The sequence below is a fragment of the Emydura macquarii genome, unplaced genomic scaffold (assembly GCF_026122565.2).
Source record: "Emydura macquarii macquarii isolate MOO-44397 ecotype Brisbane River unplaced genomic scaffold, CSIRO-AGI_Emac_v2 contig_3345, whole genome shotgun sequence".
In the NCBI taxonomy this organism is placed as follows: Eukaryota; Metazoa; Chordata; order Testudines; family Chelidae; genus Emydura; species Emydura macquarii.
In genome coordinates, this window is record NW_027133482.1 from 1,502,011 (window position 1) to 1,515,235 (window position 13,225).

Consider the following 13,225-nt stretch of genomic DNA (forward strand, 5'->3'; position numbering starts at 1 on the left):
CCAAAGCATTGCCAGAGCCTGAGAGAGGAGCAATGGAGCTGGGCTCTGGCCTGTCAGAGTGACTGGCTGCCATGGTCTCACCCCTGTAGGGGAGAGGGTAGGCTGGAAGGAAGCTGGAGCAGAGGACAATCTAGGCAGCAGCCACAGGCAGCACTTGAAGACTCTACCAGCCTGAATTGACTCCGGGGTTCATTGGCCTGCTCTGTGCTCTCATGCACTCTGAGTCCCAGGGGGTGGGATTGTTGAAGTCTATAAATGTCTGTGGCCTTTGGACCCAAGACCAGCCCTTGTTGTAGCTGGGTAAGAGCTCCCATCCTCTCTTGTCTGGAATGGATTGAGCTGCCTGCTGTCTAAAGTGAAAAGCCTCTTGGCTTTTCTGTTGCTTTGTGCAGCAGCTAACCCTCTGTGAGCAGGCATGGAGCAGTGCCAGGGGACCATACCCCAATGCCAGCTACACTGACCACTTGCTCCCTCTGATGTTACAGCGCTGGGGTAGGACGCACAGGCACTTTTATCGTCATTGACGCCATGCTGGACATGATGCACGCAGAGAGGAAGGTGGATGTGTACGGTTTCGTGAGCCGGATCCGGGCTCAACGCTGCCAGATGGTACAGACAGATGTAAGTCCATTCCAAGGGGCTGGATAGGGACACTCTAACACTGGGCACTTACATGGCACTTCCCATGCTCTGAGCACTCTGCAGGCAGCAGCTAATCCGTTGCAGCACCCCTGTGAGGTGGATTAGTCTCACCTCCATTTTACTGAAGGGGCACTGAGGCACGTATAAGTGAGGTGACTTTCCCGAGGGCAAGTAGGTAGCAGAGGCAGATCTACTGATTCCCAGAACCTCCATTCATTCCTCCAGACCACAAGTGGCTTCCACCCATTACTGGAGCATGACTTATGATAAGACTTTGCCCTCTCTAACGCCCTTCATGCAAGGATCCCCAACTAAGCCTGTGCGGCAGGCAAGTATCACCATACCCATTTTACAGACTGTGACATTGAGGCATAGTGAGGGCAAGGCCAATGTTCTAAAAAGTAGCCTCTGATTTGGGATACATCAGTGTTTGGGAGCCCAGCTCTGGAAATCCAGTAGCAGCAGCCATGCTCAGCAATTTAAACAGAGCATATGGCCTTTCCCACTCCCCATGGACTGGGGAATGCCTGCGTATGAACAGCTGTGTAATGCACCAGTGCTCCCCTGGCAGCCAGGAGCTTCCTCTCTGAGCCACTCTCCATTGTTCCATGCATACTAGGCCTGCCCTTGTCCCCCCCAAACTGCTTCCTTTAGCCATGAGCATCTTCTGATCTCCCAGTCCATGGCCCTGCTCTGTAGCTAGTCACTAAGAATGTGTTAGAAGAGTTTGAGCCTCTACCAGGCAGCGGGCAAGCTCCCATTGACTTTAATGGAGAAGGATCAGGCTCCAAATGTGTCCAGATTGCTCAATGGCTGTGCTGATGTTGGTGCCTGGGCTTCGGGCTTTCACCCTTCCTGTGCACACAGCCAGTCTAGAGACAGGGAGCTGAATGAGTTCGGAGCATGGTCCGGAATCTGCCGTCTCTCCCTGTAACCCCTCCCTTTCCTTTCAGATGCAGTACGTGTTTATATACCAAGCACTCCTGGAGCACTATCTGTACGGTGACACCGAGCTGGAAGTGACCTCGCTAGAGATCCACCTCCAGAAAATCTACAACAAAGTGCCAGGGACCAGCAGCAACGGGCTGGAGGAGGAGTTCAAGGTGAGTGTGGCAGAGCCATGCTGGCCCATTGCCCTTGCAAAGAGAGCCCAAGACAAGTGACTCATAAACGTTGCGTCCAGTCCCATCCTGAGCCAGCAGGTTCTCCAGGGAGAGTGACAGTCAAACTTGACAAAAGGCTAGGCGGTGCCCTGCAGATGGAACCGCCCTCCGCTGGCGTTAATGAGCCTTGTTCCTTAAATATCTAATAAAAGCGGACTCTTAGCTCCCAGTCTCTGTCCCTGGGATGAACATTTCTCTGGCGTGTGTGTGTGCGTAGTAACCAGTGCAGTTTCTTTGTAAGTGACACCTGGAATTCAGCTGATCTGAGGGTTTGGAGGAGTCAGGTAGGGGCGTGCTAGCCCAAAGATCAGGGGATCCTGCAGTCAGGTGAGAAGCAGTGTGGACTGGGACTCCTGACAGAAGCGAGTTCTTCAAAACCAAAACTCTCTGGTCCTTGGCATGAGCTCCTTGTACTCCCTGACTTCCCGCTGCTGGTTCCCAGCTCAACAGCCGGGACTTGACAGGGGAGGCAGGGCTAGGGACTTAGAGAGAACCCACTCTATTTACCATCTGGCCACTCCCTATGGCCCCATCACTGTAGTGTCTCAGCAGGCCCGCCGACGGGGAGCAAAGGGGGAAATTGCCCAGGGGCCCGGTGATTTTAAAAGGGGCCCAGGCCATGGACGGGGCGGGTGAAAGCTTCCCCTCAGGGAAACTAGCTCCCCATCCCGCCTCTTCCACCCGTGGCCTTCCCCCACAGTCCACCCCACTCTGCCCCAGGCCCCACCCCCATCCCACTCAACTCTCTTGCCGATGCGTCTTGCCCTACCAGCCTACCTCCCTGCTTAGCCCCCCTCCTCTCTTCCACACCTCCTTTCACCTCCCCACAGTCCTATCCACCCTTCCTGCTCTGCCCTCCCCACCACCTTGCTGCTCGCCGCATCCCTCCTCCTCCCCACAGTCACTTGCTGCGTGCATCCCTCCTTTCCTCTGCAGCTCACTCCTCCCACTGCTGCTCGCTGTGTCCCTCCACCCCCCACTTCCTGCTCAGCCCCCCCAGCTGTCGCTTGCCACCTATTGTGGAAGAGAGAAGGGGATCAAGCGTTGGGGGGAGGGACGCAGTGATTTGGGGATGGGGGAGGGGCCTGAAGTGGAGGAGGGGCGTGGCTTGGGGCAAACAGTGGGCGGTGGCCATGAGCAAAAGAGGCAGGGCAGGACTGTTCTGCCCTGAGGCCCGGAATTCCTGTTGGCAGGCCTGTGTCTCGGTGTCTTGCAGAGATCACCAAGAAGGGAACTGTTACTGTCCTTGTATGACAGAAGGGCCAGAGGCAGACAGAGATGAAGTAACTGGCCCAAGAGCACATTGGGAATCTTTGGCAGAGCCAGGAATTGAGCCAGATCTCCTGACCTCTCTTGTGAGAGTATGGAGGTGGGGGGGTCGTAGATCTGATGGCTCCACTGCACAAGATAGTGCGCACAGCTGCATACAATGAGACACAGGCAGTGGCATCATGCAGAGACCCACATCATGGCTCATTTAAAGGAGAGAGGAATGGCCTAGAATAACAGTGGGGAAAGACTGAACTCCCTATTCTCGTGCATATCCCAGTGGCTAGGAACTGCTGCTCAAGGCAGTTCACTTGGACTAGTGGGAGCAGTTGACTCGGATTGGCATGGGATGGGTGTGTGCAGGGCCTCGGTGGGCGGGCAGGCAGGCTCATGAGGCTTCGGCAGATTGGCTTGGGGCAGTGGGTTGGACCGGTGCGGGGCGTTTTGACTGTTATGCTCTTGACTTCTTTGGGACACTTAGGAAGTTGTTGGTTGATTTTGTTCCCCGCCCCCCTGCAGAAACTAACTTCAATCAAAATCCAGAATGACAAGATGAGAACAGGCAACTTGCCGGCAAACATGAAGAAAAACAGGGTGCTTCAAATAATTCCTTGTGAGTGGTTTTTTTTTTCCTTCCATTCTGCCCAGGGCAAAGATACCCTCAGAGCACAAATGAATAGATGTAGAGGGTGAGTCCTTTGGGAGGACAAGAGACATCAGGAGGTGGCTCTTGCACCAACAGCAGTGAGCGAATGGGATGGGGAGGAGCCACTGTAAGTGGAGGGGGCACATTGGTGAGTGTAAGATGGAAGGTTTTGAAAACAAATGAGGTAAGTTTGAAGTGGATCCTGAAATGAATGGGGATGGCTTCTGAGCATTGGGGTTGTAGCAGGGCTTGCCCAGTCTGGCTTTGGGCCCTGCCCTTGTCTCAGTTTCCCTTTCTCCAGTTTAGAAAACTTCACACTGCAGGTGTTTTCTCAATAACTCTCCCCTTTCAGGAATCTGATTTGTTAACAAGTTGAAAACTTTCTCCAGCCTTCATAGTTGGCTTACAGCCTTGGTGGAAGGCTCTTAGACCTATCCTGCCAAGGCTTTCCTCCAGCCGGCTGGCTTCCCATTCTCCAGCCTCCTGGCCCTGTGCCTGGAAGCTAAGGGGCCTGTGTCACTGTGCAGAGTAGTTCTCCTGCTCCTTTGCATCTCTTATCTCCTAGCATATCTGGTGTTTGTGAGGAGCTGGGCAGTCGCATGCAGGCTGGAAGAGATGACCCACTGCACAGCACGCAGGAGCCTGCCCAGGTGAAAGAACCAGAGCCATGACGCACATCTTGCAGAATTTTTTTTCTGTCTTATCCACCTGCTGCAGCCCGTCTGTTTTCTAGACTGATAGTTGTCTGGGACAAGGGACTCTCTTGTTACTTACCTGTGCAGTGTCTAGCACTGATCCTTGATCCTAGATCAGTGTTTCTCAACCTGTGAGCCTCTTCCAGCCCAATTAACACACAGCTGCAGCCCAACTAAGTGCTTAAAAAAAAATCAGTTTGCCTCACTGATTGCCTCGCTCCTGGGTCCCGGCTGAGGAGGAGACGGTGCCATGGCGCCCTGCTGCAGCGCTCTCTGCCAGCAGGTCAGGCAGAGTTCAGCCGGCAGCCTGCTGCTTCCTCCTCCCGGTGCTGCAGGGACACACTGTGTATAGGGTTGCCAGGTGTCTGGTGTTCGAGTGGAAAGTTTGTTTGAAAACGGAACCTGTCAGTGTCTGGTCAGCGTGGACGGGGGGCAACACCGGGTCATCAGCCTGTGCCAGTCATGGGTGTACTTTGGGGGGGTGTTGTCCCCCCCACTTCCCCCCGCCTCTGATTTTTGTGAGTGCTGAGCAGGGCTTGCTCTGCTCAGCCTGTCAGTGGGGAGGAGAAATGGGAGTTTGTCCTTCCCACCTTTTGCTGGCTCACTCAGCCCCTCTCCCCCGCTGAGGTTGGCAACTCCAGGACACTGCCTCCTGGGTCCTAGTGCCCATTGTCGTCCTCTTCTCTGTGTGCTGGGTCCTGTTTCTGTACAATAGTGAGTGCCCATGGGGGGCCAGGACAAGGGAGTGGGGTGAGGGAAGAGGCAGTGGGGAAGGAAGAGGGATAGAGGAAGGGGGTTGGAGTGGGATGGGGCAGGGGACAGTGGGGAGAGGATGTGTTAGCTGACGGATTCCTTCATCAAATAGTACTGAACCGACAAGAAGGGATGCCATTTTAGATTTGGTATTGGTGAGTAGCGAGGACCTCATAGAAGAACTGGTTGTAGAGATCAACGTTGGTTCAAGCGACCATGAGCTAATTTAGTTCAAACTAAATGGAAGGATAAACAAAAATAGATCTGTGACTAGGGTCTTTGACTTCAATAGGGCTAACTTAAAAACAGCTAAGAGAATTAGTTGGGGAAGTGGACTGGACTGAAGAATTCATGGATCTAAAGGTGGAGGAGGCTTGGAATTACTTCATGTCAAAGTTACAGGAACTATCTGAAGCCTGCATCCCAAGGAAAGGGAAAAAATTCATAGGCAAGAGTTGTAGACCAAGCTGGATGAGTAAGCATCTCAGACAGGTGATTAAGAGAAAGCAGAAATCCTACAAGGAGTGGAAGATGGGAGGGATCAGCAAGGAAAGCTTCCTCTTGGAGATCAGAACATAAAGAGATAAAGTGAGAAAGGCCAAAAGCCAAGTAGAATTGGACCTTGCAAAGGGAATTAAAACCCATAGTAAAAGGCTTTATAGCCATATAAATAGGAAGAAAACAAAGAAAGAAGTGGGACCACTAAGCACTGAGGATGTGGTGGAGGTTAAGGATAATCTAGGCATGGCCCAGTATCTAAACAAATGCTTTGCCACTGTTTTTAATGAGGCTAATAATGATGAGCTTGCGGACAGTGGTAGGGTGGCTAATGGGAATGAGGATATAGAGGTAGAAATGACCACATCCGAGGTAGAAGCCAAACTCGAACAGTTTAATGGGACTAAATCGGGGGGGTCGGATAATCTCCATCCAAGAATATTAAAGGAACTAGCACATGAAATTGCAAACCCCTTTGCAAGGATTTTTAATGAATCTGTAAACTCAGGGGTTCTACCGTATGACTGGAGAATTGCTAACATAATTCCTATTTTTAAGAAAGGGAAAAAGTGATCCGGGTAACTACAGGCCTGTTAGTTTGACCTCAGTAGTATGCAAGGTCTTGGAAAAAATTTTGAAAGAGAAATTGGTTAAGGACATCGAGGTTAATGGCAATTGGGACAAAATACAACATGGCTTTACAAAAGATAGGTTGTGTCAGACCCCCCTGATCTCCTTTTTTGAGAAGATAACAGATTTTTTTAGACAAAGGGAATGCAGTGGATCTAATTTACCTAGATTTCAGTAAGGCATTTGATACTGTTCCACATGGGGAATTATTAGTTAAATTGGAAAAGATGGGGATTAATATGAAAATTGAAAGGTAGATAAGGAACTAACTGGTTAAAGGGGAGACTACAATGGGTCATACTTAAAGGTGAACTGTTAGACTGGAGGGAGGGTTACTAGAGAGTTCCTTAGGGATCGGTCTTGGGATCAATCTTATTTAACCTTTTTTATTATTTGACCTTGGCACAAAAAGTGGGAATGTGCTAATAAAGTTTGCAGATGACACAAATCTGGGAGGTATTGCTAATACAGAGAAGGATCAGGATATCATACAAGAAGATCTGGATGACCTTGTAAACTGGAATAATAGAAATAGGATGAAATGTAATAGTGGAAAGTGCAAGATCATGCATTTAGAGACTAACAACAAGAATTTTGCTATAAGCTGGGGATGTATCAGTTGGAAGTGACGGAGAAGGACCTCGGCGTATTGGTTGGTCACAGGATGATTATGAGCCACCAATGTGATGTGGCCATGAAAAAAGCTAATGCGGTCCAAGGATGGTCAGAGGAGGTATTTCCAGTAGAGATAGGGAGGAGTTAATACCGTTATACAAGGCACTGGTGAGACCTCATCTGGAATATTGTGTGTAGTTCTGGTCCCCCATGTTTAAGAAAGATGAATTCAAACTGGAACAGGTGCAGAGAAGGGCTACTAGGATGATTCGTGGAATGGAAAACCTGCCTTATGAGAGGAGACTCAAAGAGCTTGGCTTGTTTAGCCTAACTAAAAGAAGGCTGAGGGGAGATAGGATTGCTCTCTATAAATACCTCAGAGGGATAAATACCAGGAAGGGAGAGGAATTATTTAATTTCAGTGCCAATATGGACACACGAACAAACAGATATAAACTGGCCATCAGGAAGTTTAGACTTGAAATTAGATGCATGTTTCTAACCATCAGAGGAGTGAAGTTCTGGAATAGCCTTCCAAGGGGAGCAGTGGGGGCAAAAAATCTAGTTGGCTTCAAAACTGAGCTTGATAAATTTATGGAGAGGGATGGCGTGATGGGAGAGCCTAGTCTGGCAATTGACTGATCTTTGACTACTGGTGGTAGATATGCCAATGGCCTGTGATGGGACGTTTGACGGGGTGGGTTATGACTTATTACAGAGAATTCTTTCTTGGGTGTCTAGCTGGTGAGTCTTGCCCACATGCTCAGAGTTTAACTGATCATCATATTTGGGGTCGGGAAAGAATTTGCCCCCAGGGCAGATTGGCAAAGGCCCTGGGGGTTTTTCACCTTCCTCGGTAGTATGGGGCATGGTTCACTTGCTGGTGGATTCTCTGTACCTTAAAGTCTTTAAACCATGGTTTGAGGACTTCAATAACTCAGTCATAGGTTAGAGGTTTATTACAGGAGTGGGTGGGTGAGGTTCTGTGGCCTGCGTTGTGCAGGAGGTCAGACTAGATGATCATATTGGACCCTTCTGACCTTCAGGGCACAAGCATAATTTTTTCGGGCCCAGTACGAACTTGTAATGCAGGCTGCTTCCCACACACATACCACAGTCCCTCATCCCATACATACAATTTCATGAGCCATGAAAATTTTTTTCCTCATGGTAATGGGGGTTGCAGTCTAGGCCGGGCCCCGATAAAGTGTACCCCTTTTCCCCCCCATGTGGGGGCCCTGCTGACCTTAGAGTCTATGAGGAAGGGGGAGGACATGGGGCAGGGGATGGGGGGGATAGGGGAGTGGGATGGGGCAGGGCACAGTGGGAAGAGGAAAGGGGATAGGGCCTTGGTCCCCCAACTGTGGGATGAACCCCCTAGGGGGTGCAGCAGGCAGGGAACACCACGTAGCCCTGCCCTCAGCTCTGCTCCAGCCCTGCCCTCTGCCCCCATCGCAGCTTGGACTCCAGCTGCATCCCCGCTCACAGCCCTGGGGGCAGCTCCACTGCTGACCTTGGACCCCGACTCCACTCCCAGCCACGGTTCCCAGCTGTGCCTCCCGATTGCAGTTCCGGTGTGTGGACAGGTTCTATTACCGGGGGGGCACAACGGAAAAAGTTGGGGACCACTCGGATAGGGGATGAGGGAAGAGAAGGAGACAGAGTGCCACTGCCATGGAGAGTGCTGCCTCCTCACTTCTGGGCATTTGCGCCAGAGGTGTCTGGAGAAATGTGGGGGGCGTGTGCCCCCTCCACTAGCCACAGTTACATGTCGCTCTGGGGGGGAATGAGCAGGCTGCAGGGCACCCTGGGCTGCCTGCAGCAGATAACACCTGCCTACCCGTTCCCTGCAGGCCATGGCCGGACCCAGAGCTCCCAGCCAGAGCAGGAGGCTGCCCTGTAAGTCCCGTCTCTGGGGGCAGAGCTGGTGCAGAGTGGAAATTTGTCCCGTGGGAGGCTTCCCAGCTGGGGTTCCCCCTGGCTCTGTGGGTGGGGTCACCCCTGCCCCTGACTGTCTGGGAGCAGGCATTGACAGACGTGTGTCTGACCAGGCAGGCAGAGCAGGCAGGGTGGAACAGATATTGCATAGATGCAGCTCACATAACAGAGAGAGCTGCATGTGCGGCCCACAACAGTAAATAGGTTGAGACCCACTGTCCTAGATGCTACTGCAATACAAATAGCTACTACTACTACTAATGGTTTAGGTCATGTGAATTTTGGCTCTGCAAACTGTGCTCCATGTCTTGCTAGCAATTCTTCTACTGTGCCTAGATACTGTCATGTGAGGGTTCAGATTGGGGGAAAATGAGCAGTGGTACTTGCCAAAACCTCACCCACTAGTGACATCAAAATAAGAAGTCACTCTGAGCTGACTCTGCTGGAATAATCTGACCGACTCTTTCCTTCCATTCTTTGATCAGTGAAATAGTTAGCAATTCTGACTTTTAAATGGTCATTGTTGGGCTTCATAGTCAACACCTGTTTGGTCTTTCCGGTTCAAACTCCTGAGTAGACAGCACTGCATTGGTTTCTTGATTCACATTTCAGGTTGCAAGCATGAGGTCTAAAGACTTACCCTCAACTTTAATTTAAAAGAATTAAGATAGCAGTCACTGGTGCCATCTTGAACAGAGATGGCAAATGGGTGAATATTTGCTGTGTTCATGCTAAGGGAGGCAGACCATGCTGGATAATGTCTGTTTCCCAGCATGGTTTAGGAATAGAGCTGATAAAAATTTGGGATTTTTGGTTCACGTAAAATTTTGATATTTCAGAATTTGAGTACCACTATTTGTTTTTTTTTCTAGTGTAAATTTCTGAGCAGCCCTATTCATAATGTTTTCCCCAAGACACAAGCATATCTCACTCTGCCTTAGTATGTCATTGACGCCATGATTTATCTGTCGGAGAGCCACATGGCCTCCATTACCTGAACACCCCCCCCACACACACACACAATCTTTAATCAATGTATCCACGCAACACTCCTGAGTTAGGGAAATGCTGTTATCTCCATGGTGTAGATGGGTAACTGAGTGTGATGGGATCCTCCCAGGGTGCAGCCTGGAAGCTGTGGAAACACTGTGCCCCCTTGACTCTCCAGCGTGGGCTGGCTCTTACAATGCCTTGCCAGTGACAGCAAACCGCTCCAGGCGCGGTTATCACCTAGCCCCAGCAACATGCAGAGCCCCACACCAAGCTAGATAGCAGGAATGTTTACCTGAGCTGCCTCTATCACTGTGACGCTGTCAGGAAGCTACAAATGTGTAGCAGGTATAGTACTCACACAGACATTCACAGGCAGGCGCACAGCCAACTGAGATACATGAATGCTTTCCCTAGCCACTCATGAGCCAACAATAGATAGAGACATCATCCAGTTCTCTCCAGCTCCACAGTGTTGCATTTCAGGACTGTACTGTCTTGCTCTGGTCAGAAATCTGGCCAGAGTAAATTCATTATTTAATCCGCCCCTCCCTCGATGTGAAGAGGTCATGCACCAGCCTTTGTTAACTGAGCAGATTTCCCAAATACTTCAACCAAGACTCATGGATTTAAGGTAAAACATAAAACAAGTTTATTAAGTGGTAGGCATAAAAGATCAGAAATAGATACCAAAGACATAAAAATAACTTTGCAGTCTAAATTCTACAAACTGAACAGGATTTAAATCAAGCAATCTCTCACTCTGACAGATGATACAAGCAGGCTACAGATCCTTGACACACAGGTTGTATCTGCTTTGCAGCCTGGGGCCCCCATCCCTGTTCAAAGTCCTTTGTCTTCCAGACGTTCCTTCAGGTGTTGAGTTGTGGGGGGAGAGAAGCCAAATGATGTCACTTCCCTCTCTCTTATAGCTTCTTCCAGCTTGGGAAAGATCTATGCATGTGACGAAGGGGGGGGGGGGGGGGGTACCACCTTGCTCAAACAGTCTTCATTGTGTATGTGCTTCCTCTGGGAAGTATTTTGGGATGGCCCTTGGGAAAGTGGATTCCCCTTAATAGGCCATCAGCATGTTTGACTACTCTGTTGTTGTACCTGAAAAGCTGGTTATGGGTGTTTCTTACCTCACCACATCTTTCAGTAGCGCATACATAAGAAAACTTCATAACTTCACATACAATGACAGCACATACAATCCAACAGGATATTCATGTTTAACAGATCAAGACTTTTAAAATGATACCTCCCAAGGCATACTTTGTACAACACATATCATAATTATATGACAGTGGGGAATATGGGGGTTCTGGGGTGTTGTTTTGAGACACAGTGTCACACTGAGGTACAGAGAAACTAAATGACTTGCCCAGGATCACACAGGGAGTCTGTGGTATAGCCTGGAACTGAATGGAGGTCTCCCAAATCCCAGACTAGCTCCCTTTACACTGGGCCGTTCATCTCAGCTGTCTCAATCTGATGGCGTCCTGGGGGCTGTGTGAACTTTCATCCTAAGGCTGATGCCTGACTAGCAAGTATTTGTGTTTTGAAAATATTCCCCAGAACTCCAACCTGCTTGTTTGGCTTCTATTTTAGATGAATTCAATCGAGTGATCATTCCAGTGAAGAGAGGCGAAGAGAACACAGATTATGTCAATGCGTCCTTTATCGATGTAAGTTCTTGTTTCCTGTTCATACTCTAACCATGCACTCTACAACCTGCAGCCAATATCCTCCACCTCAAACTGGTCCCCATACCCAGGATGGGTCTAGTCTTGAAATGCTTCCTTTTCAGGAATTTTTTTATTATAATCCTCCTTCCCTTTCTTTGTATTTAGAGCTGATGGGAGGTGCTAAGTTGACTGGGGACTGGAGTTCCCTGCTTATCCTTAAAACATGTACAGGTCAGGCAAAAGCAGCATGAGCTTCCATGCTGCCCCACCCATATGTCTCACCATAATCCAAAGAGATGCATCACAGGGCGAGTTCAGTCTCAGCCCCGTTAGGCCCTCCACTGAGCCCCCCAACAAGTTTGATAGTGGCTCTTGTGATATGGGTGTCTGTCCACTAGACATAGAACTGGGACTAGAAGCTCCTTTCATTTGGCCACTGAACATCCACCAGACAACATAATGTAATAATAATACACAGATCTCAAAGCCTTTTACAAAAACAGACCAATCTCACTGTCCTCAGACTGGAGGAAATGAGACAGAGAGATTAAGTGATTTCCTCACCGAGGGCTAGATTGCACAACCCTTGCTGACAGGTAGTCTTGTTGATGTCCGTGGGATGCCTTGCATTAGCATTCATCTACACGCAGTCTAGCCAACAGTGAATAATTGATGTAGACCCCCATCTCTATCCTGCCTCTAACCCCCAGATGACCGTTGTTCCCAAAGGCAAGTCATTTTTGTTAATTACGGTCCTGGGCTAGATTCGAACCAGTGACTGAGGGGGGAAAGGCATGCTATCATAATCACAATGCCCTGAGTTCTCTATCCCCTTGCAGTGTAATGCTCTAATGAGAATCATCCATACTGGGTGGGTCCTGCTGTGCTGACCTATCATTACACTCTGATTCTATCAGTTTCAAACAGAGCACATTATAAGCTCCCTGCCTGGCATCCCAGGCCTGTTTGTTTGTCATGAATCTAGGTCAAAAAGCCCTTGATGTGATGTCGGCAACTTTGTTGAGAATTCAATTTCCTGCCTCTACTGAACTTCACTTGACTGACATGCTCCAAATGACTAAGTGTCTTTGTGTCCTCACTGCAAACTGATGAAAGAGAACAACAGAAACTTGGCTGTCGGAAGCAGGAATATTTCTTGGTTGTGGAATAGCAGTTGTCATCTTGTGCTGGAGATTGCGTTACAACACAGGCCTTGTTTTGCTCTTTTCTTCTTAAAATCCCCAGTAAAAACTACATCAACCTTAAATTGGTAGATTAAGTCTGGGCCCAGGGTAAAAATTTCTAATCAAACATGGGATTCCTGAATTATGACATCCTAAAAGCAGGTGTTCTTCAGGATTCCAAAAAACTTCTAATGGTTTAGTTGTTTGGTGGTGGTGGTTTGCCGTTCTGATTTGGGCTGTCACTGTAGATTGTTGGCTCTGCTTAGCTCAGTGCAGTTCATTACAGGCACACTGGAGACATGAGTTTTCTGTCCTCTACAGAAGCAGTAAGGTCTGGTCCTGATTTACCTACATTGTTTTAGACACAGCATTAGTTAATTTGGTGCTATCTCCATTGCGTGGACACTTTTAAATTGGAATCTGAGTGTCCACACAAGGGGCAGGCAACTGTTGTACATCAGTTTCTAAAGCAGTGTAATGATATTTGAACCATTTGTTTGTGTAGACAAGACCT

The 13,225-nt window shown here is 49.1% G+C and overlaps 1 protein-coding gene across 2 annotated transcripts in view; it reads left to right on the forward strand.

The window, feature by feature from the left end:
* Nucleotides 1-13,225, forward strand: part of PTPRA (protein tyrosine phosphatase receptor type A) — a 252,557-nt gene that overhangs the window by 233,318 nt on the left and 6,014 nt on the right. For both annotated transcript variants that reach the window (XM_067533619.1, XM_067533621.1), the window contains 4 exons: nt 486-621; nt 1,596-1,745; nt 3,594-3,687; nt 11,451-11,527. In XM_067533619.1, coding sequence (XP_067389720.1) covers nt 486-621; nt 1,596-1,745; nt 3,594-3,687; nt 11,451-11,527 — 457 coding nt within the window. The remainder of the gene's footprint in view (nt 1-485; nt 622-1,595; nt 1,746-3,593; nt 3,688-11,450; nt 11,528-13,225) is intronic.